Source organism: Gopherus flavomarginatus, chromosome 6 (assembly GCF_025201925.1).
Source record: "Gopherus flavomarginatus isolate rGopFla2 chromosome 6, rGopFla2.mat.asm, whole genome shotgun sequence".
NCBI lineage: Eukaryota > Metazoa > Chordata > Testudines > Testudinidae > Gopherus > Gopherus flavomarginatus.
Window position 1 is genome coordinate 45,187,716 of NC_066622.1, and position 23,857 is coordinate 45,211,572.

At 45.8% G+C, this 23,857-nt stretch overlaps 1 protein-coding gene across 2 annotated transcripts in view; it reads right to left on the bottom strand.

Moving 5' to 3' along the window:
* Positions 1-4,473, bottom strand: part of POC1A (POC1 centriolar protein A) — a 105,690-nt gene extending 101,217 nt beyond the window's left edge. Inside the window, exons 1-2 of one of the 2 annotated variants that reach the window (XM_050957858.1) lie at positions 4,459-4,473; positions 2,183-2,267 (exon numbers count right to left, since the gene is read on the bottom strand). Coding sequence is in view for 1 of the 2 variants with exons in the window: in XM_050957857.1 (XP_050813814.1) it covers positions 2,183-2,267; positions 3,186-3,203 (103 nt within the window). In the remaining variant the exon portion in view is untranslated. Of the gene's footprint in view, positions 1-2,182; positions 2,268-3,185; positions 3,361-4,458 lie in introns of those variants that run through there. The other variant, XM_050957857.1, reaches the window with a different exon arrangement.
* Between the last annotated feature and the right edge of the window lie 19,384 nt (positions 4,474-23,857).

Below are 23,857 nucleotides of genomic sequence, written 5' to 3' on the forward strand. Positions count from 1 at the left end.
AAAACAGACAACTATGTGGTATAAAAATCTTAGCCTGCCAACAGACAAAAGCATCATCTTTAACTCCCTGTCAGAGCACCAAGTGGGACATATCTCCAGTGAACATAAAAGATTCCTAGAAAAAAAACAACAGATTAGTTTTTGATACTAGGTTTAGATGCTACAGTATCATAATCACAAGTAGATTTTAGTTCGTTTCAGTTGTGGCAAAGTACCAAATAGCTTTTGCTGGAAACATCCTTTTATTTTGCAGTCATTTCAACAGAAAAAAGAACAGTTCTCTCCTTTCTTGGATAGGATTCAGGATTAACCTAGACCCATTTTAGATAGGATGTTCCATTATTCATGTTCCTTTTAAGGGAAAAAATTCACACATTTCCATTCAATGGCTTTTTGCCAGCAACACCTTTCCCTAAAAACATTAGGATTAAAATAAAGAAGGCAGCTAAAAATGTGTGGATTGAGGACAGGGCTGAGACTCTAGAGATATTAATTCTAGTCCTAAGTATGCTACTGATTCACTGTATGATGAAGTTACTTAACTGCAGTACCACAATTTCCCTATCTATGATGTGGGGAAAAACAGCACTTAGTTATCTCTGTAAAGCACTTTGAGATATAAGCAGTATTTTGCAGTTTATTGTTGGCAAGTCATTAATAGCACTGGGTAGGGTAAACACCCCAGTAAAATGGCATCAAATGAAAGCTCACTTCTTCAGCTTAAAAATACACCTCTACCTCGATATAACGCTGTCCTCGGGAGCCAAAAAATCTTACAGCATTATAGGTGAAACCGCATTATATCGAACTTGCTTTGATCCACCTGAGTGCGCAGCCCCGTCTGGCCCGGAGCACTGCTTTACCGCGTTATATCTGAATTCGTGTTATATCGGGTCATGTTATATCGAGGTAGAGGTATATGAAGAATCAAATATAAAGAATGGGAAGTGTACAGGTTGCTTAAATATAGAGTAGCTGACTTAATATACCTCACTCAAATATTTTGAGTCTTCCTGCCTGCATTTTCATTCATATAAGTGCTGTACCCACAGCACTAGCTATGTAGGACTGTAGCACTGCTCTTGCTCTGCAGTTGCTGGCCTGAACCTAAAAAGAAGAAAGAGCAAAGGAAAGGAGACAGGAAAAAAAAAAGAATAAAGAAACCACTGAGAAACAAAAGGAAAACAGGGTAGGAGGGAGTGGTAATTAAGGGTTGGTCTACATTTGGGAGTGGGGGTGGAAATCAATCTAAGAAACACAACTTCAGCTACGCTATTCACGTAGCTGAAGTATCTTAGTTTGACTTACCTGGCCGTCCTCATGGCGGCTAGTCGACTGCCACGGCTCCCTGTCACTCCACTTACTCCTCCTGTCGAGGTGGAGCACAGGCATCGATTCGGGGATCGATTTATTGTGTCTAAACAAAACGCAATAAATCCATCCCTGACAGATCGATTACTACCTGCTATTCCAGTGGGTAGTGTAGATGTAGCCTAAGAGAATATGCTTAACTTTGATAGTCCCTAATTTTCATAGCAAAGGGTTATGTGGGTTACCAGCATCCTGATAAGGGATACTGAAATATGCCTTCTGACAACCTATTGGACTACTGAATTTCAAGGTGTTTAGCCCTGTTGTATCTGTATGTGTCTACTCGACACCTTTGCCATACCATTTCTTTGTTCACCACCTCTGCAACAGACATAGCAATTCTCTCCTGTACTAAAATGCACAGTGGGCCTCAATGTAACTAGTAGGCCAATGGACATCAGTTGTCTTTCCTGAGAACCAAATAGAAATTGACAGATTACAATGCAATGCATTGTATTAATGGACAGTGGATGGAAAACAAGCCTTGGTTTAAGTCACACCAAGTAAAAACTGAAGTTTTACCATACAGTGGTTTCAGAGTAAAGTGAGGCACAGAAATATGCAAGACACAGTGTAACACTCAGTACTCCTTGCAACTTTGTCAAGATAAACATGCACTCACACACACACTTAAAAACCCCATTTCTAGAATTTAAGCAAAAATGTGGGCCTTTCAGCCTTGAAAATAACTCTTCAGTGATCTACAAGTGATTATTTCTGAGTCTGTTTTATAACTCAGCAGCTCTTTTAATTACACTGAAAAAAGAAGAGACTTGTGAGGTGACTATCAGAACATAAAAGGATAATTTACCCAATTGCTTCTTATTGAGACTGAAATCCACACTAGTGATCGCATCACGATGGCCTTTAAAGTGTTTCTCTAGAGATGGATCCTCCTGAAAGACAGTAAAATTTAAAGAATATAGACTAATGTTAATAGTGACTTTAGTACAATAAAAAAAAATTACATATTTTTATGACAAGGCTTGGCAATTTCCCCACCCTAAAATATTTCCAGATTTCCAAAAGAATAGTAGCCCAGCACTGGGTGATAAAACAGTGTATGTGCAACTACTTGTATAATTTATGCATATAATTACAAAAACAGTATATGCAGCTAGACAGTTGCACATCAAAGGAAAGGTGTGGGGGAAGGACAAAGAAGAGAAGCAGATCAGAAAGACCAAAAATAGCAGCAGGGTGGCTATAACATCACTATTTCACATCATTTGTATGCTTAATGAGATTTGTGAGACACCAGACATTGGTGTCCAACTACCAAGGTATATTTTTGGCCCACTGAGCTACAAAGCAACAAACCTAGTTGAAAAGACGCCTTCAGAAAGCAAGGATGATTTCAATAAGAATTCATAAAACTAGTTTTGGTTTTTCAAACGCCAGGACTCAGCAGGGAAACCCGCACGGATCCAGTTACGGCCTGTCTCCCTCACTGTGCCTAAAGCAGTCGGTCCCCAGCCCAGGAAGGGAAGTGTTCGCGCTCCTTTTCAAACTGACTGGGGGCTGCACCAAGCACCCCACAAGGCCACCGAGCGAACCTGAGAGGCCCTGCCCCGCAGCTCAGGCCAGGCTTCGGTCTCCTGCAGGGTAGTACCCGGCAAAGCCCCCCCGGAGAACTGCCACCACCTACCAGGCGGGGGCCGGGGGCGGGCGGCTCTGCGGTTGGCAATGACTTCGTGCACCATTGACAGGGCTGTAACACCCGCCCCTGGCCCCATCCGGGCCCCCGGCCAACTGCTCCCCCAGCCCCACAAACTTAGCCCCCGGCCCCACTCCAAGGGCTCCCCGCCCCCTACCAGGCCGGCGGCGGCCATGACGCGTGGCAGGAGCTTCCGGGCCTGTCGCTCTGGCCGCAGCGCCGGTTCAGTTTCCGCGCCTCCCCGGCCGCCTTAGTAACGGCGTCAGCCCCTTAAAGGGAAGGTCGGGCCGAGCCAGGCTTCGCCTCCGACAGGAAAAGCGGCCGGGGCTCGCTTGGCGTCATGCCGGGGCGGGGAACATGGGCGCGCGCGCACGGTGTTGGCGCGCGCATTCGTTCTTACACACTCAGTTCCGTCAGCTGTGCACACTTCTGCTCCCTCACACGTACTGTTCACATGTACACACATGCAAGTCACACGTTACTCCTGAGGGCATTCTATGCCAAAAAAATAAAAGGTCTGTACTAACAAATAAAAAATTCTGTCCAAAATATTTTAAAATTCTGCAATTTTTATTTGTCAGTAAATAAATGCAGATGCTCCAGCATGGCAGTGGGGAGCACAGGCCACTGGCTGCATGAAGGTGGGAGATCCGCCTGCAGCCACCACACCCTGGGGACATAGACTCATTGGTGAGGCTCCATCCAACCCTGACTCAGCACAAAGCCTGGGCCTGCCCCTGTGTGCCAGGCGCAGCAGGTGTGGGGCAGGCAGGCACCAAACATGGAGGAGCTCAGTGTGGGATGAAAGGATTCTGTGTGGGACAATCTGGGCGCAGGCAGCTTGGTGGGGAGGTTAGGAGGGTTGCTAACTTTCTAATCACACAAAATCAAACACTCTAACCCCACCCCTTCCCCGAGGCCATGCCCCCTGTCCCACTCCTTCCCTGAGGCCCTGCCCCCCATTTACTACATTCCCCCTTCCTCCCTGGCTCACTCTTCCCCATCCTCACTCACTTTCACTGGGCTGGGATGGGGGTTGGGGTGTTGGAGGGAGTGAAGGCTCTAACTGGGGATGCAGGCTCTGGGGTGAGGCCAGAAATGAGGGGTTCAAGATGTGGGAGAGGACTCCAGGCTAGGGTGGGGACTTGGGGTGCAAGAGGGGGTGAGGGCTTCATCTGGGGGTGCAGTTCCTGAAGTGGGGCTGGGGATAAGGGGCTTGGGGTGCATCAGGGGGATCCAGGCTGGGGGTGGGGCAGAGGGGGTCAGGGTGTGGGAGGGGTCTCTGGGCTGGGGAAGGGGGTTGGGATGCAAGGGAGGATGAGGATTCTGTCCTGGGGTGCAGGATCTGGAGTGGGGCTGGGGGTGAGGGGTTTGGGGTGAAGAAGGGGGCTCTGGGTTGGGGGGGGCTCAGGGCTGAGGCATGGGCTTACCTCCAACAGCTCCCAGTCAGCAGCGCAGCAGAGGGGCTAAGGCAGGCTTTCTGCCTGTCCTGACTCCGCACTGCACTCCGGAAACGGCCAACAGGTCCAGCTCCTAGATAGAGGTGCAGCAGGTGGTTCTGCGCGCTGCTCTTTCCCACAGACACTGCCCCCATAGCTCCCATTGGTCACAGTTCCTGGCCAATGGGAGTGTGGAGCCAGTCCTTGGGGTGGGGGCAGCACATGGAGCCCCATGGCCCCCGCCACCTAGGAGCTGAACCTGCTGGCCGCTTCCAGGGCACAGCGCAGTGCCAGGACAGATAGAGTCTAGCGTGCCTTAGCCCTGCAACACCGACGACCAGACTTTTAATGGCACATGCACATTTGCACACACACCAGGGCCATTTCTGCTGGTGCTTCCCTCTAACTGTGCTCCCAATTGCCACTGCCTCCCAGTTCCCTTGCCTGCATGCCATGCTGTGGGCTGCCCCTGCCCTGGTCTAGCTCTGCAACAGGCAGGGAGCTCTTAGCTTCAGCTTTTCCAGCATGCAAGAATCACTTATGTATGATTCATCTCTAATCTGAAGGGACCACTTCTGGTAGCAGGAAGACAAAATCACATCTCATCTACGTGAGGGATGTTTCCTAGTTCTAGTCACCAATGCAGCTGAAATAATAACATCTAGGTTTGATGTAGCACTTTTCATCTGTAGCTCTCAAAGGAAACCCCTAGAGTAGACAAATAAGCCCTACAACCTGGGATTTACACTTGGGCAGTTGACCCTGGTTTCGCTTAGGGCTACTGTATGGATGCAAATAATGACTTAGAATGGTTTTGCATGTCAGCGCTAGAGGTTTGCAGTGATGAGACTACACTAAGTGCTGGTCACCACTGGATGAAATTGCTAGGTAGAGCTAGCTGACAATTTGTTGGAAAATTTCAATTTTCCTGAAAATTTTTGATTTTCCATCTTAAAAAACCAAAATGATGGAGGCTGACTGCCAGCCAAGAAGGCTTTTGCCAATTTCACTTTCTGCAAGCAGGAAGAAAGTGAAATTGACGAGATGGCTCCAGATGAACAGCTGCAAAGGCAACAAATTCTTTTCTGAGAGAACCCAAATGGATTTTTTCTGGAAATTTTGTCATTTTTGACATTTGCCCTGATTCAGGATGAATATTTTTTCAAAAACATGAATTTTTTTATGGGATGGTATTTCCATTTTCTGGCCAGCTGTATAGTATCAGAAAAGTCTTCAGATTCCAGCCCCTGAAGCCCTGGGGCTCTCTGCTGAGATTGTCTAGAGAAGGCTCCAATGGTGGAGATGGCTTTAGTGAGACAGACACTTTTCCACCAGACAGCCTCCTCCAGTAACAGTCAGTCACTAGTAATTTTAGTCAAGACTAATTCTCTAGGGATGAAAAGCTCTATACCTCATTGCTAATCCAATGAGCCATCCAGATTGCCATTGTGTTTTGGAAATCATCAGCCAGACCTGATTAGGACAGCCATCTGTGTCATTTTGAGATACAGATACACATTACTAGATGTTGCCAGGCAGCTGAGCACTAAAAGCTCCCCAAATCATTAGTTTTGGAAAAAAATCTGCATTGCTTCAAGAACAGAGCTTCGCCCAGTATTTCATGTGTCTAAAGAGTGTGGTTCATGAAGCCATTCTGCAAGCACTTATTAAGCAGCAGAGATAGTGCTTACCACTGCGAGTAACTTTATTGATGTCAGCACTTACACATAAGCATTTTTGAAGGGTACACCCCCTATTACAGTTTAAAACTGTTCTATGAAACAAGGAGCGTGTCTGCCTCGGTGTTCTGTTTACACTGATGGTGCTCCGTAATGATATTATTGTCATGTACTTCTTGTACATGGTAGGTTGCAGGTCAGGCTCTTGTACCAGATATGCACTTATTATAGGGCTTCCTTTGTAAAGAAACACATCAGATACTTCTGGGAGAATTCTGCACCACTGTGCACATACGTAATTAATAAGCTGTGCATATTTTTTATTTTTTTGTGCAGAAAAAAGCTTCTGACAAAGTTGCAGTAGTTCCACTTTTTCCCACCAGATGGCACTGTCGTGATAGAACAGAGCAGCAGCTCCTGGCCAGCTCATTAAGAGAAAGAGCCTGCATTCTTCACAGCGCCTGTCAGGCCAGGTCAGGAGACAGGGGGCTGTGGGGAGACAGACAGTGTGGGGCTGCTGGTGGGGGGTCACAGACAGGGCCTCATAAGGGCTAGTGGGGGAGAACAGACTGGGACAGGGGCTGAATGGGAGTGGAGGCACAGGGTCACAGGAGGGAGGGAGGTGCAAGGCCAGCTGGGGAGGGGGTGTAGAGCTACTTAGGGACAAGGGGTGACTGAGTGGGGGCACAGGGACACATGGAGACAGGGGTGGGGGTGCAGGGCCACACAGGGAAAGAGTAGTGGCTGAGTGGGGACACAGAGACACATAGGACAGGGGGAGGGGGTTCAGTGCCACATAAGGATGGGGGGGTTCTGAGTGGGGGTGCACAAGGACAGGGGGTGCAAAGACATATGGGGGCTCAGGGACACATGGACACAGGGACAGATGTGCTTGACTGAATGAGAGAAGCTAGGGGTCAGCCAGGGTCTGCATGGGGAAAGCTCCCTAACAGTCCCTCCATGTCCCCCCGCTAAAAACCTGTTCCATACTTTTCCCACCTATACACAACAACCCTCCAAGTTCACACCCAAGCACCTTCCAAGCAATCCCTCTCCCTCAGCTCCTCCATTACCCAACTCCCCTAAGCCTTTGCACTGCTTCTGAGGGGTGTGGGAAATGCGGTTCTGTATTATGGTTTACCGTATATATTTCTTCATAAGCTGAATTTTTTTTAGTAAAAAAGGGAAGCACCAGAGAAGGCGGTCGGCTTATGAACGGATATAGAGAGGCAGAGGTGGGACACAGCCCCTCCTCCCAACAGAGGGAGCAAGGAGAGGCAGCACAACCAGCAGAGCCAAAAGGGAAGAGGCAGGGCCAGAATCTCTATGCTTCTGGACATGCTGCTCTCCCCACAGCCTCCAAAGCAGCTGCAGCTCTGGGGCTGGCAGGCTGAAGCCGTGTCATCTGGTCCTGCCCACTGGAGCACGCTGCGGCCATGCTGCCTGGCCCACCTACCAGAGCACACTGCAGCCACAGTGCCCAGTCTGCCCCGCCAGAGCAGGCTGCAGCCGCACTGCCCAGTCTGGCCTGCCAGAGCAGGCTGTGGCCACGCCACCCAGCCTGCTGGAGCAGCTCCAGCCAGGCCAGAGACGTCTTCCCCTGGCCCACCTCAGCTAAGATGGGAAGGGATGGGATAGGGAAAATGTGGGGGGTTCTGGGCTAGGGGTGGGGTCATGTGGGGGGTGGTCACAGGGGTTACTCTTCTAACCCCCAGCTTCTCCACCCCCACACAAAATTTCCCCACCAAATGCTGTCCTGGCCCATCAGGGTAAGCCCGTGGTGGACCAGGACACTTTGTTTACTTAGATTGACCTCTGTGCCTGCAGATGCTTGAGATAAGGAACCATCTCAGCCCGCCAGTGGCTTATCCTGATGGCCTGAGAGAGCCAAAGTTTGCCAGCTCCTGAATTATAGAGTCAGCTTATGAATGGATCATAAAATTTTTCCATTTTTAGTTATCCATCTTGGGGTGGGGGGTGTCAGCTTATAAACAAACCGGCTTATGATCGAGTATATACAGTAGATGATTTATTGCTCAGAGTTCTGAATTAATATGCCTAGTAAAGAATCTATTTGTCAAAAAACGTTTCCTGAATTTTTTTTTCTCTCTATTGTTACAGACATGCTTGCTGACAGGTATTTTGAAATAAATGACCAAAAATAATTAAAACTGGTGTGAATACATTGTGTTATTTTGACAAATAAAATATGCAGAATTGAAAATATTGTGCACATAATTTTTAATTTTTTGGTGCAGAATTCCCCCAGAAGTAATCAGAGATGGGTTCACCATAAGATCATTCAATGCACTGTCAGGAACAGCTATTGTCAGATTTAAGTATATTACACATGGCTCCGCCTACTAGCTAAACAGTATAATACAGTTTCACATTCTATTACAAATATAACTATTTGAATGCAGAGACGGGTTTAAATTCACCTGAGGATATTTTTATTTTATTTTGAAACTCCAAATTGGAAGAAAATCCACCTTCAAAACAACCCAGTAAAATATCCAAAATAACAAAATGATAAAAACCTAGTAAAAGAAATAAAAATATATAACTAATATATAACAGCAGTTGTTAAAGAGCCTTACATAGGCTGTTTCCTAACTAAATAAGGTTGCCCAGGTCTGGCACAGGAAGGGGGCTTTATGTGCACAGGGTGGACCCAGAGCAGGACAGGAAATGGTTTTCCCATCCCATAAGAGCTTTTGAGATTTCAAAAAGATCTTCCCATCTTGAGTCAAGACAAATAGTCAAAATCTTGATTATTTGCACTTGTCAATAATCTGATTTTTTTAAAAAAAAATTGGATCAATGAAAACATTTTGTTCTGATCATTGCAAAACATTTTGTTTCAATTCTGACCTTTGTTTTTAAAAAAAATAAACTTTTCTTAAGTCTGAATAAATTAAATTTAGAAAGAAAAAGTCATTTCAAACCAGAAAATTAAACTTTTCATTTAGAAAAATGTCAAAAGGTTCCATTCTGACTGTGATTAATCTCTGAACAAAAGTATTGCCAAGCTAGGGTGACCAGATGTCCCGATTTTATAAGGACAGTCCCGATTTTTGGGTCTTTTTCTTATATAGGCTCCTATGACCCCCCACCCCCATCCCGATTTTTCATATTTGCTGTCTGGTCACCCTATGCCAAGTTTAAAATGAACAAAGGTATTGTCAATGTTAGGCCTCAGACTTCCACTTTGCAAAGTTAAAAAGGGCACGCTTTGCAGAAGTAGGCTAAGACTTGTGGTCAAAACACGCTGCAACCGGATAACACAGTATGCTCACTCCTATAAAGCAAGATAAGTTGTGCCCCCGGGCACAGCTTGTCTAACCCACATTTAGAACAAATGGCTACAAGGAAATAAGTAAACATAAATTATACAGTCAAAGTGACAAAGCAAACCACATTAGAGATTTGGCTGATCCTAACTGGTTGGCCTGTTTTAAGATACCGCCGGCAGATCAGATAAAAACTAGGAAGGCACGGGACTGTGGGTGTGTTTCGGTCATAAGGGAAACCTGACCCACACCCCCTGAACCGAAGGGACATGCACTTGTCGACTATCTGTACCTGACCAGTGCGGAAAACGGCTGACTGAAGGGTAAAGTATTTTTGGACAAATTCAGGGTAAGTTTATGGAGTAAAGAAGTCTGCTTGCTTGAGCTGAATTGATCTCAAGTCTGTATCGATACTGTAGCGTTAAGAATAGTAGTAAGCAGCTAATGAATAATAATTGTACATGTACTTGTGCTTGTTTTCAGTATAACTTGCCATTTATATTATTCCTTATTCAGTGTTGGATTTTCTTATTTTGTCTGTGTTGCCTTTATAGTCAAAAGTCATTAAAAATCCTTTGAGGAATAATCAGTAGTTTTAATTTTTCTTATATGGGCACTACTCAACCTCATTACATCTGTGTTGGGTGGTGGGAAGTAGCAATCACTCAGGGCCTAATTAGGGCCCTAACGCGTGCCTCCTTCTTCCTTTATCTCCACACTGACAATTTCAAAAACCTTTTCCTCCGAAACATTTTCAAATTGGGAGAGTCAACAAAACAGACCTTTTCCCTCTCAAACAATTCTGGTTTTGACCAATCAGCTTTTTCCAATGAACAGACATTTTGCTGGAAAATTCCCAACCAGCTGTAGTTTGTACCCTGGGTCAAAAATCTTTCAGCCTCTGTAGGTCACATCATCCCAGATCACAATCTTGTAGAAAACATACCGTCAGGCTGGCTCCACGTCTACACCCTGATGGTGGGCAATGGAGCAGAGATTAGGCTTCCTAGTAGGATGTTCTCTCACACACTTTCTGATACCCCTTGGCAGCTCCTTTTCCCAGCCAACTTTCTATTATATCTTGCAAGGTGCCAGCACCGTCAGCTCCCACTGAAGCCACTAGTAGTTCAGGGGACTCAGCACCACCTGTGAGGAGTTCAGCACCTTGCAGCATCAGGCCTTTGCGGTGGCCAGACATTCTGAGAGTGTGGGTAATAGGCATGGAAGTGAGACTGACAGAAGGAAATGAATGGACAATCTGAGGCCCCTGTCATTGACAGAGTGAATGGAGCAGAAGGGCATGCAGTACAGGATTCTAGCTGGGCCAGAGTTTACGGTTGCCAACCCTCCAAGTTTGTCCTAGAGTCTCCAGGAATTAAAGATTAATCTTTAATTAAAGCTTATGTTATGTGATGAAACCTCCAGGAATATGTGCAACCAAAATTGGCAACCCTACCAGCACTGTGGAGAGCCTTGGAGGCAAAAACAAGAAGTTTAAATAGATCCAGTTGGTGATGAGGAGCTAGAGATGGGATTCAAACAGAGAACAGTTTGAGGTGGAAGGAAGGTAATTTTAGCAGCTGTATTTTGGATGGACTGGAATGGGAATGGTGGGACTCAGCCAAAAGATTCTGAACCTCAAAGAGCATCCGTCATTCATTCTTTTTCCTGTGATGCCATCTAGTGATGATTGTATTACAGAAATTTGAAACTATTTACAAACTCACTTTCCCTTTCTTTCTCCCTCTCGTTCATGGAATTCAGTGCACTTTGGATACTGATATGTGTTTCTGTAAATTCCGAGGATACAAACCAGAATATTCAGGAAACATCAAATATGTCTAAGTTGTTGGACAGAACAATACTCAGCCTAGGATGACCAGATGTCACGATTTTATAGAGACAGTCCCGATTTTTGGGTCTTTTTCTTATATAGGCACCTATTACCCCCCACCCCCGTCCCGATTTTTCACATTTGCTGTCTGGTCACTCTAGCTCAGCCCAGCTTAAAGAAGCAGTGAAAGTAAAACATTTGAGGCGCATATTACCAATGTGGAACAACAAGCAAAAGTATTAAACCGGAGCATTTTCTTTCATGCCTTCTGCACCTGCCAACTGTGGCAAAAAAAGATATGAAACATGAGGTATATTTACAGGATCCATAATTATTATTTACATCAGAAATGCTGAACCAATTGAGGTTAAGGAAAACTTATGTGAAGGGGATAAGTAATTCTCCCTCATCCTGAATTTTAATTTGCCTTTTTGAGTCTTTCATTTTGGACACTAGAACCTAGAAACCCAACTGAGATCAGGGCTCCATTGTTGTAGGTGCTGTACTGATACACATTCTGATCCAAATACAGACGGTCCATTCTCTGAAGAACTTGCAATTTAAACAGATAAGCCTAAATAAAAGGAAGTATTATTGGAGACTGAGGCCCATAGTCACACAGGGAATCTGTAGCAGAGCCAGGAATTGAACCCAGGTGTTGAGTTCAAGCGCACTGCCTTAACCTCATGATCATCTTTGCCCTTTTTGTCTCACCCTCAGCTCTTGTCAGGTTGAGAGGTGTGCATTACGGTGGCAATGTCCTTTTGTAGATTTAGCTCTGTATTTTAGTAGGGTGGAGGGTAAAATGAGGCCAAACAGCTGTTAAATTGCTGCATTGATTGAAGTAGTTCTACAACATAGCCACCAGGGGGAAACACCTATTCATGCATCTTTAAAAGTACAGCAGAACTTTATTTTATATAGTGCCTGCTGTACAATCCATATCCCAGTGTTTTCCATAGTTTAAAAAAAAGGCCATAAAAATGCACAAAATGAAAGCAGAGGGAGGAAAATTTAGACACAGAGACAAGGGAGAAAAGAACTTTTCAGAGGAGATTTGAAAATAGATGGAGAGTCAAACAGGCAGATAGACAAGACACCAGATAGCAGAGGCTGTGCAGGAGAAGGCTCTCCAATCAGTGGTGAGACTGCAAGGGCCAGGGAGGAAGCCAGAACAAAGCAGGAATAGGAGTGAATGGAGGATAGACAGAATTTCCCTGAGCTAAATGAGAGCAAATCCAGGGAAGGTTTTGTAAACAAGGGCAGTTTTGAGCTGGAGCGTCAGGAGTCGGGCAGCAACCTGGCTCTGAGGAGGTGGGTGATGTGATCACACTGCACATGAGGGAGTGTGGATAGCTCCTAGAGCCAGCTCTGGGGCAGGGAGGCTGGCAGCCCTGGGGTCCTCAACCCTGGGGGAGTCCACGTGGCAAGGGTTCCCTGAAGCTACAGACCCCGGTAGCTTGGGCTCTCCAGCAGTGCACCAGGCGAGCTGGCAGCAAGGCAGGCAGGTTTCAGAGGGAAGCCCGCCTGGCAGGCTGGGTTCTGCCAGAACCCAGCCTGTGATTCGTCTGAAGTTCATCAAACCCAATGTGCCTCCGTAAAACATGTGAGGTTCAGCAAATCTGCATTTTTCTCCTAAGCCCTCAAAATTCCTAACCCGCTCATGTACACAGCTTGATTGTTAGCCTGTAGGTGGTTGTCTGGGGTAAAGTGGCAGAACAGACAGTGAGCCTTCATTTCTCACTTATGGGTCATCTGCATTGGGGATGTTTTCATTGCAAACTTCCATATAGTAGACAAGCCCTTCGTCTTACACTGGGCATATTACTAATCTCTCTTGCAACGACTTCCCACCACTAGATGTCTCTAGCCACCTTTTAGCTCAAGGGTGAGCAAACTTTTTGGCATGAGGCTGTGCCTCCCCAAACATTCTGCCCCCCCATCTGCTCCCTCGCACTTTCCGCCCCCTGACTCCCCCCCTCAGAACCCCCAACCCATCCAACCCCCCCTGCTCCCTGTCCCCTGACTGTCCTGACCCCTATCCACACCTTCGTCCCCTGACAGGCCCCCTGGGACTCCCATACTTATCAAACTGCCTCCTGTTCCCCATCCCCTGACCACCCCCCCAGAACCTCCACCCCATCCAACTGCTCCCCATCCCCGACTGCCCCCCAGGACCTCCTGCCTCTTATCTAACTCCCCCCGCTCCCCACCCCTTTACCATACCTCTCAGAGCGGCAGGACTGGCTTATTGGAAAGCCTGGGAGGGTGGTGGGCGCAAGCCACACTGCCTGCATGGTGGTGTGGCTGAAGGGAAGGCGGGACAGAAGGGGAGGAGCTGGGGGCTAGCCTCCCCAGCCGGGAGCTCAAGGGCCAGGCAAGACAGTCCCGCAGGACGTAGTTTGCCCACCTCTGTTTTAGCTGCTCAAGGGGCCAGCTCCTGGCCCATCACTCAGGAGGAGAGTTAGAAAACAACCTTGAGAGAGAGGGGTTTTAGCACAGAGGAGGAATCCTCACAGCATACTCCCAGTGTAACTTCCACAGGCGGAGTGTAACCATGGAGGGCCCAGAGGATGCGAGTGATCCAGAGATGATAGGCAGATACGCAGACCAAAGAGATATGGGTAAATGAGAGATGAGGAGGAGGGAGACAAAGGCAAAGTTGTGTGTAAGGATGTTCTTCTTGCCTGAGAGAAGCACTTCTGCCTTGGAGACATTTAGATGAAGGAAGCTGAGACGAAGCCACAGATTGCTAGACTGAGACAGGTTGAGATGGTGCCCTAAATCTTGACAGACTATCATCTAAATTTGAGTCTAGACTAACAATACAAAACCAGCTTTAAACTACCTGTAAACCCATCCGTTATCTGTGTGCTCTCAAATGCCAACTTCTTGGTGTTGTAATCTCCCTCCTCCCTGCCCAAGCCCCTTTGCCCTATATCTACTCAGCCTAGCATGTGATATTTCCCTTGGAAGGTCTTTACAGCAGAGACCACATCTTTCACATGATCTGTAAAGCACCTAAAGCTTTTGCCCATACTCAGATATCTCAAAAATTGCAGAATTTTATCAGCCTTCCCCCCCAAAATCCACCTTTAGGCTATAAAACAAGTCTGCACAAGAATCACAGCAACCGAAAAGTGCCTTTTTCAGCAAAGGCTTATAATGAAAGTGCCTCTTTAACCATAATCATGCGATTACTGCTGCAAATCAATAATGTCTACAATAAAAGGCTCGTTAACTTATACCCTGGGACTGACACGGCTACAACATCACTGCATACAATTTTCCAACAAGACAGTTTTCTCCTCAGAAAATGCTGATTGGACTAAATCAAGATGTTTCAGGAGAATGTATCAATTTCATCATTTCCAATGAAAAATTATCAAAAGGTTTTGTTTGTTGAAGTGCTTTGATTATATTCAAAATGGTGAAGTCCAATGTAATGTATAATATACAACAGCTAATATAATAGTCAGAATGCTAAAGTCGAAACAAAGTTCTTCCACCTTATTGAACCAAAGCACTTCCATAAAGGTCATTTCAATATTTCCAAAACACATTTTTTCTGAAATTTTGTTTTATGGGAAATTTCAAATCTTCAACTTCTCATTCCAATGTGGAGTAAAGGAAGTTTAAAAATGTCAGAATTTCCCATGAAACAAAAATTCTGCATTTCAACCAGCCCTAATTAGCAGTAAAACCAACCCAATTCTAGGGTGAACTATACCCTACTTCTCCTGAGCCTTCATAAATACAAGATATGTTTGTTCCATTAGACGCCTAATGTGACTTCAGGGTTATTTCTTCAATACTGGGGCCACCTGTAGGTCCTGATCCAACATCCTTTGAACTCTCTGGGAATTTTTCCTTGCGATTTCAATAGGAGTTGGAATGAGTTCTACAGTGCTGGGTGTATGAAAAGGAGTTGGAATATGAGATGGCAGATGCAAGTGGATTTGAATTTTCCCTCACTGGGCTGATTGCAGTGACACATCTGAAAATGTTAAGTGTTATTAGTTCAGAGAAACTTGCAGACTCTCTGACCCTTTTGAGATTCTCCCGATCCCTGATATTTACATTCAGCAAATCTCACTTTGACACTTCGCAGTCCAATTACGTGCTAGCTCCAAGGTCCAGAACCCAGAGGCTATTCCTGAAATTAGCAATTTATGAATGTGAGTTGTCTGACTGTGGGTTGCAGAACTGAGTCCCCAACCATTTTGAAGTCCACTTTCCAGCCTTGCATTCACTGCCCTGGCTACGTTCTAAAAAATTAGAAGCTAATTTACAGTGAATCTTTCAGCATAGGCTATTTATATAATTGTGATATAGCAGCAATCCAGCTATCACATGGAGGTCTTCTTATCACCCACCTGATTTATAACTGAAAAGACCTTCTTTGAGCATTTCCAGCCCCTGCCAAGGATACACACTGAAAGCCTCTCTATTATTCTGTGTAACCATAGAGACACGAACTAGCTTCATAACTCCTGCATTTCATGAATAAAGAGTCATGGATAAAACAGCAGCCCACTTTGTGCAGTACCGGCATTGTTAAGCATGCAATCCTTCCACAGAATTCAAGTCAGACAGTTGTTACAAGAAAGTACAGTGAGCCTTTGACTTCAAAGAAAAAGCCTGATTCAGAAAGCAATTGGGTATTAATTTTATCACTAGACTGGTCACTCAGCCTATTGGATCTAAATTTATTACTCACTAGATTGGCCACTTATTTTTGCATTACATAGCACAGTTTGGAAAGGTTTCTCTAATATTAGAGAGGTTGAAAACAACCCCAAAATATATTATATATTTCTATTTCTTACCTTTTATATTGTGGTAGCACCTAACGGACGCAAATGGGGTCAGGCCAGCTCTGGGCTAGGTGCTGTACAGAAGGACAGGCCCTGCTCTGAAGAGCTTACAGTCTAAATAAACAAGAGACCAAGGAGAAATGGAGCATTATTATCCCCATTTCACAGATGGGGCACTGAGGTGCAGAGAGATAAAGTGACTTGCCGAAAGTCATACACAAAATCTCCAGCAGAGACAGGAATTGAAGCTGGATATCCTGGGCTCTAGGCCATGCTTTTACCACCAGGCTCCTATCTTCCAGCCAAGGGTGATCCTCAAGAATTAATTTCTTTGGCTTTGTACTTTTATCTTGGAGTTTCTAATTAAATAAGAACTGTCCAAGCTTAACCTGCCACTGACAAACAGTTCAGAGAGCAAAGTACCCCACTGTGAGGCCCTTGGGACCTAAGAAGGTCACAGCAGAGCATGGGTGAACATAAGAATATAAGAATGGCCAAAGGTCCATCTAGCTCAGTATCTGGTCTTCTAACAGTGGCTAATTCCAGATGCTTCAGAGAGAATGAACAGAAGAGGTAATCATCAAGTGATCCATCCCTTGTTGCCCATTCCTACCTTCTGGCAAACAGAGGCTAGCAACACCATCCCTGTCCATCCTGGATAATTGCCACTGATGGACCTATCCTCCATGAACTTGTCTTGTTCTTTTTTGAACACAGTTATAGTCTTGGTCTTCACAACATCCTCTGGCAAGGAGTTCCACAGGGTGACTGGCATTGTGTGAAAAAATACTTCCTTTTGTTTGTTTTAATGGGCTGCTGTTAAGCACAGAGCTGGCGATCTCTTGTCATTATGTGCTGGCACAGTTTAAAATGGAAGCTGAGGCAGGTGCTGCAGTTTCTCCAGTCAGAGGTTTAGTAAGGCCATGTCACCCTACTGCATCTCTCTCTTCTGGGTAATTCCTCCCAGGAGAAAGTTCAGCCTGAGCAAGGTAATGCATCTGATTACAGTGACCCTGTTCCCATGCCAGAAAGCTGACTTCCTCTGAGCACATCTGGCCAGACAAGGACTCCAGCAGGTGTTCTCAGCAAACACAAGCTGGAGCACTTCACGTGCTTTTCTGATTTGTCCTGGGGACTGGGCCCCCCAGGATCAGGGGAGTAACTTAAAAGCTGCCATCATTTCTTTCCTGCCCCAGTGCTTCTCAGCAGTCCAGAGAATCCGGCCCACTGATTTCAGGGAAGTTATTACTGACTGAGAGCAGAATCCAGCCCAGTGGCTTTTAGAATGTTAAAGCAACTCAAACCAGGTCTTGGGATGGAACAGCCACCTCGGCATTAATGGCATCACCACCATTGGGACACTATCTTGTGAAAATAAACTGCTCAGGCAAGTTGTCATCAGCTTCGAGGGGCCAAATCTGCAGCTGATTTGGTGTAGCAAAGAGGATCCTGCTACACCAGCAACAAGGAGACCTAGTGTCATAGGAGCCCCTCCACCATGGTAGTATCCCTTTTATATGGTGGTGATCCTTCTAGGCCTGGTTAAACCAGCTTTAGGACCAAACGACACCAACCATGTAGTGCAAAGCAGCCACAGTCCACCGGAGAAGCTGGTCCATAGGATCAGTATTGTTATATATCACCCCCTAGGGTCAGATCCCCCGCCAATGTAAACTGATGTTGCGCTGTTAGCTTCCATGGAGATATGCTGATGTACAGCAGCTGCGGTGTGGCTTCTTATATCCTTGTCACTTCTTTTCTCTGTACGTACATGGCCTACTTTGTCCTGCCAGCAGTTAAGAGTGAATTATTCATTTGTGTCTGATGGTTTTTCCTGTGCTCATTTTCATTTTTTAGAGTTCAGAGAATGTCCAGAGGCCAGATCCAATTCCTAATTGAGCAAAATTCTCGTTGGCCTGAATGGGAGTTTGCCAGAGTAAATATTGAGTAAGGACCTCAGAATTTGACCCTGTGTTAATGGAGAAAAAAGAAACATGACCTGTATTTATATCAGAAATCCTTATTGCTATCTAATCACTATGCACAAAAGTCATCAGAGTTTAGAGAAAAGGGGGGAGAACTCTGCTAAAGGTCACTGGAATCCATTCCCTGAACTCTGATAACAAATGTGTAAACCAGTGAGAGGGATGATATAGCATTCAACTTTATAATGATATTAACCTGAAAATGTCCAGGAAAGAGAATTGCTGTCTGGCTACCAGCTCCATCCCACTTTCTGTCTCATTTAGAACCACCGGCAGTACTTCTAATTTTTTTTGAACCAAGGGTTTTCCAAGTGTGGGGTATGGAGCAGCACCAGGTGGTGAGTGGAATGCCTCTGTCACAATGATGAAGCACCTGGAAAGATGTAAGCCTTGATGTTTCCTACTTCTTGTAGCCCAGCCCTGCTCTCTTTAAGGACTTGTCTTCACCCAAAAGCTGCAACGCTTTAACTATAATGGTATAGTTAAAGTAGTATGACCCCTGCAGTGCAAATACAATTATCCCAGCATAAAGGTGCTTGTACTGGTAAAGTTTCCCACCACCACCACCACCCGCATAAGAGAAGGGGAATAAGCTAGACTGGTATGAAACACTTTTATACCAATATAACCGTGTCTATATTAGGAGGTGTACCAGTATAACTATATCAGTTAAAAAAAATCAGGAGATCCTAGTCAAAATGGTTATATCGGTACAAACTGTGTGAGAGACCAGGCATTAGGGAAAAATCTAGTTAATACAGGAAACCCTGTCTCCCTCGCTTTTTCATGCACAGTGCTGCTGCGAGGAAAGAGTAAAATTGGGATGGAGAGGAGAGATCTGCACAAGAGGATCCCTGTTTTAAGAAGCTGTCCACAATAGGAAAGGATTAGGTTCTGCCACAACAGGGGATTGGTCCTGCTTTGAGCAGGGGGTTGGACTAGACGACCTCCTAAGATCCCTTCCAACTCTGATAGTCTATGATTCTATGAAAGACGCAGGAGGGTGAAATCCTGGCCCTATGGAAGTCAATAGGAGTTTTGTCATTGACTTCAGTGTGGGCCAGAATTTTACTCTGAGACTTCAGTGTCCCATCAACAGCAGTGAAATTGTCTAACCGGTTTTAATACTGCTTAGAACCGTAATGCTAACCCAGTTTTAGGTGTCTTAGGTAACCTGAGGTCTTGAAACCAGTGGCTCTCAACCTTTCCAGACTACTGTACCCCTTTCAGGAGTCTGATTTGTTTTGCGTACCCCCAGGACTGGCGCTAGGGGTTTTAGTGCCCTAGGTGCATGGCGATTTCGCTGCCCCGCGTGCTGGTCCCGCGGCTCTGGTGGGAGCTGCCACAGTCATGCCTGCGGAGGGTCCACTGGTCTGCGGCTCCGGTGAAGCTGCCGCAGTTGTGCCTGCGGGCGGTCCACCGGAGCTGCGCGAGCAGCCGACCATCCGCAGGCACGACTGTGGCAGCTCCACTGGAGCCACGGACCAGCGGACCCTCCGCAGGCACGACTGCAGCAGGTCAACCGGAGCCGCCTGCCGCCCCCTCTGGCAAAATGCCACCCACCAATAATCCTGGCACTCTAGGCGATTGCCTAGGCCGCCTAAATGGAAGCGCCGGCCCTGCGTACCCCCAAGTTTCACCTCCCTTAAAAACTACTTGCTTATAAAATCAGAAATAAAAATACAAAAGTGTCACAACACACTGCTAATGAAAAATTGCTGATTTTCTCATTTTTACCTTATCATTATAAAATTAACCAGTTGGAATATAAATATTGTACTTACGTTTCAGTGTATGGTGTATGAAGCAGTATAAACAAGTCATTGTCTGAATGAAATTTTCTTTTGTACTGACTTTGCTAGTGTTTTTTATGCAGCCTGTTGTAAAACTAGGCTAATATCTAGATGAGTTATCACAGAATGTCAGGGTTAGAAGGGAGCTCAGGAGATCATCTAGTCCAACCCCCTGCTCAAAGCAGGACCATTCTCCAGATGTATTTTTGCCCCAGATCCCTAAATGGCCCCCTCAAGGATTGAGCTCACAACCTTGTGTTTAGCAGACCAATGCGCAAACCACTGAGCTATCCCTTCCCCCATGTACTCCTTGGAAGACCTCTGTGTTCCTCCAGGGGTACATGCACACCTGGTTGAGAACCACTGAGTTAAGGGAAAATGGATCAATCAGGCCACCTTAAACTCCTTAAATCTGTTCTAACTGATTTTAAAACTGTCTCTGCTGAACCAACTTTAAAACCAAGTAGAAAAATTTCCCCAATGTATACAGGACCTAAAAATATGGAACCACTTCTTTTGTAGATTGCAATGAATGTTAACAACGGGCAGGGGAGGGAGGGCGTATGTGCTTGTACACCATTCCAGGACTGATTATACCTCTCATTCTATGCATTGTTTCCCCGCAAAGCAGTCCAGCCTCCAGCCCCTTAGCTCTGAATGTGTTTAATCTTTGAATAAATGTTCGTGCCTGCTAAGTAAACATGGAGTCTGCCATCCAAGGCCCTGGCCTTGCTGGGCTGGGACTCACAAGCACTGTACATGAAGTTTCCGACCTTTTTCCTCTGCCTTGCAGGGCTTGCACGAAAAGGCCATGGGAGTTCACAAGGTCATGGGAGTGCACTCATGAGTATGCTGACACAACCACAATGAACACAGAGATCGGTGTCAGGTGAAAGCCACTGGAGTTCACAGGAGTGCACCTGATCTATTTAGAGCCCGAGTCTGCCGCTCTTACTCACAATGAGGAACACCTTACTCTGCGAGTAGTCCTAGATGCACTCAACATTGGTCTCAATGACAGGAAATAGCTCCCACTTCACTAACCCCGATAACATCAACTTTTCCATACTCTGCTGATCTCTAAAGGCCAGGCTCTGATAACCTTACTCATGTGGAATAATATCTGAGTCCAGGAGGAGTCCCATTGCTACTCAGTGATACCCTAACACTGATTATCTAATAGCATGCTTCCTTGTTCTAATTACTGTCTAGAATGCTGACTAGTATTGACGCCGTAGCCTGGGGCCACACTGTGTAGTACCATACTATGCAAGCTGAAATCAACAGGACCATTTCTGAATCTGAGTCAGGATGGTAGAATCTGGCTCATTTATGTGTCTATGAAGTTTGTTGATGTCTTGCTTATGGTCCAGCTCTGCAACCCTTCCTCCTATCAAGTAGTGCCTACTCATGCAGTCATATTACATCCACAAAGCATATTACCCACTGAAGCTCAGGTGCATAGATTGCAGGCTCTGTGAGGCAGACAATATCTTCCTCTAGATTTTGTACAGCACCAAGCACACTGATGGCAGATGATCAATTATAACCATGATACAGCACTGAGGTGAATCCTGATCTTGGGTTATCAGTCCCTTCCTCCCAGCTCTATCCCTATCATTTGTAGAAAGCTCATTTAATCAGCTTGGTTCCTGGTTCACCCCAGTTCATGAATATCGTACCACCAAACAGAACACTCCACTGACTACATTCAGCAGCCTCTTGGTCACCAACATTACATACTTTTTCTTTTTTTGTTTTAAACTTTGACTATACTTTGTGGGCCTTGGCTGCACACAGTTAGAGCACTGCAAAGCAGCCAATACATCATCTCTGATAGAAATTCCAGTACTAATTAACTCACCTCAGATGTGTCCTTATTTGGATCACAGCAGCTCTCACACATGCACTGCAATAGTTCCTCCCCTGCTAGCCTTAGCATTTATCTGCCTATTAACAGCTGGCTAAGATACACGATTGCAGCAACTTTATCTTGGCATGCTGAACTCCAGCCATTACATCTGGTCATGTTTGCCCTTTAGAGAGACAGTGGAATTTTAAGAATTCAAAACCCAGCACAACAGTGTCATCTATTGACGTATGAACCCTCATTCCCTTTTGTGATTTTGCCTCACTCCTGTGTGGCAGGGCACTGCTATTATTCCCATTTCACAGGTGGGGAAGTGAGGCACAGAGAGGCTAGGTGACTTGCCTGAGGTTAGTCAGGGAGTCTGTGGCAGAGAAGAGAGCCCAGGTCTCTGGCCACTGCTCTAACCATTTATAATCATGATAGGCTATTCTGGCTGTCAGACACAGTGAGGGGAATCTCTCAGCTCTACAGTACTCTCTCCTCCTCTTCTGTAAGGCACAGAAACTGCAACAGCTTCTTGGACCTGCCGAGCTACTCTGGTGACTCACCTTGGCAGCCAGATCAGATGGCTCTCATTAGTTTCCACGCAGCAAAGATAAAAGGCAGAGAGGCCTCCCTGAAGCAGGGAGCTAGGGTAACTCTCTCTATGTGATGCTCTTTCCCTTTCTGGTGATGACTAGGCCACTGATGAGACTGCTATAGTCTTAACTAACAGAGCAGTTCATGCTTTTATATCAGGAGATCCCATTCTCACGTTCAATCCCTGCTACTCTCCACCCACCCAGGGGTGTGGTGCTACTCCACCAGTAGAGGATGGGCTAAGAACTTCTGCCAGGGAAGCCCCTGTGGCTAACCCATTGAGGCTGGAGCTAGAATTAACTTTACCTTGACTAGTTTTGAATTGCTTCACATTTTCAAGATGTTAGGCCAGATTTGGCTCTCTGTTAAACCAGTTTAAATCCATCAACTTATCCCAGAGCAATTGAGATCGGAACCTGATCCTGTAATGAGAACAAGGAAAATAGGAATCTGCCTGACACATCCACAAAGCGTATTACAGTTTAAGAATTATAATGACCTTGGGGCCAAATTCAAGCCTAGCTTAACTGGATGTAATGCCAGCAAGAAGGTTTCACAACTGTTTGTGCTAGTTGAATTATTAAGCAGCATGAGCCTCTGCTTGTGGGTGCTGTTCAGATGAGCTGGGACATTTTCTGCTGCTAGAGATTTTGTGGCTTGCACAGTTAATTGGCATTGTGTTAGCAGATGAGCTAGTCAGATGTGCCCAGAAACCTCCCAGTGCACACAGAGCAGAAAGAATATCTTGTTGTCCCCAACCCCAATTAAACTGCAGTGTAGTTTCTCTTGAAGTCCCTTCTCATGGCACAGTGCGTGCATATCAAGGGAAGCCATCTCCTTTCTAATCCAGCTCCCCATTTGTGCCTGATTCACTTAATGATCTTGGCTCTCACCCCAGTACAGTTGCCAGTTACGAGGATGCACATTTCTGGACTGGGGCATCAGTGAACAACACACTGGACCATAGACAAAGCCAACTGTATGATTTAAAGCACCCCAAGCTGCCTGAAAAGATCTAAAAAAGGGGATTTTTCTGTCCTGTGAGTCAAGTAGTGGGGTGAGGGGGAGAGAATCTGTCCCCTTCTGATTCCATTACCAGAGGGAGCTTACAGGCTAGCCTGCAACTTGCAAAGCCTGATGGGTAGAAGTGAGAGGACTAGTACATTTTTTTCTTTTCACATTTCAAGTCTTGATGAAAAAAAGGGAAGGAAACACTTTTTGGATGAAATTTTTGCACCATTTTCCAACCAATTCTAGAGCTGGCTGACTTTTCAAATTTCAACATTTCCAGTTTTCATGCATTTTCACAAATTGTATTCCCTCTCTCCCTCCACCCCCGTCTTTCATCCAGAAGGGGCTACTTGACTAAGGTGTGCTCCAGGGCAGCTGGACCAAGCAATGCTTTGTGGGGGAGCAACCAAATCATTAAGGCTGTGGGAACAACTGGGAAACAAACCCTTAGAGACGCTTGGAAAATTGCTGTCTGTCCCCAGTTCTAGACTACAGGAACGGAGCGTCTGATCCTGATTCATCATCAAAC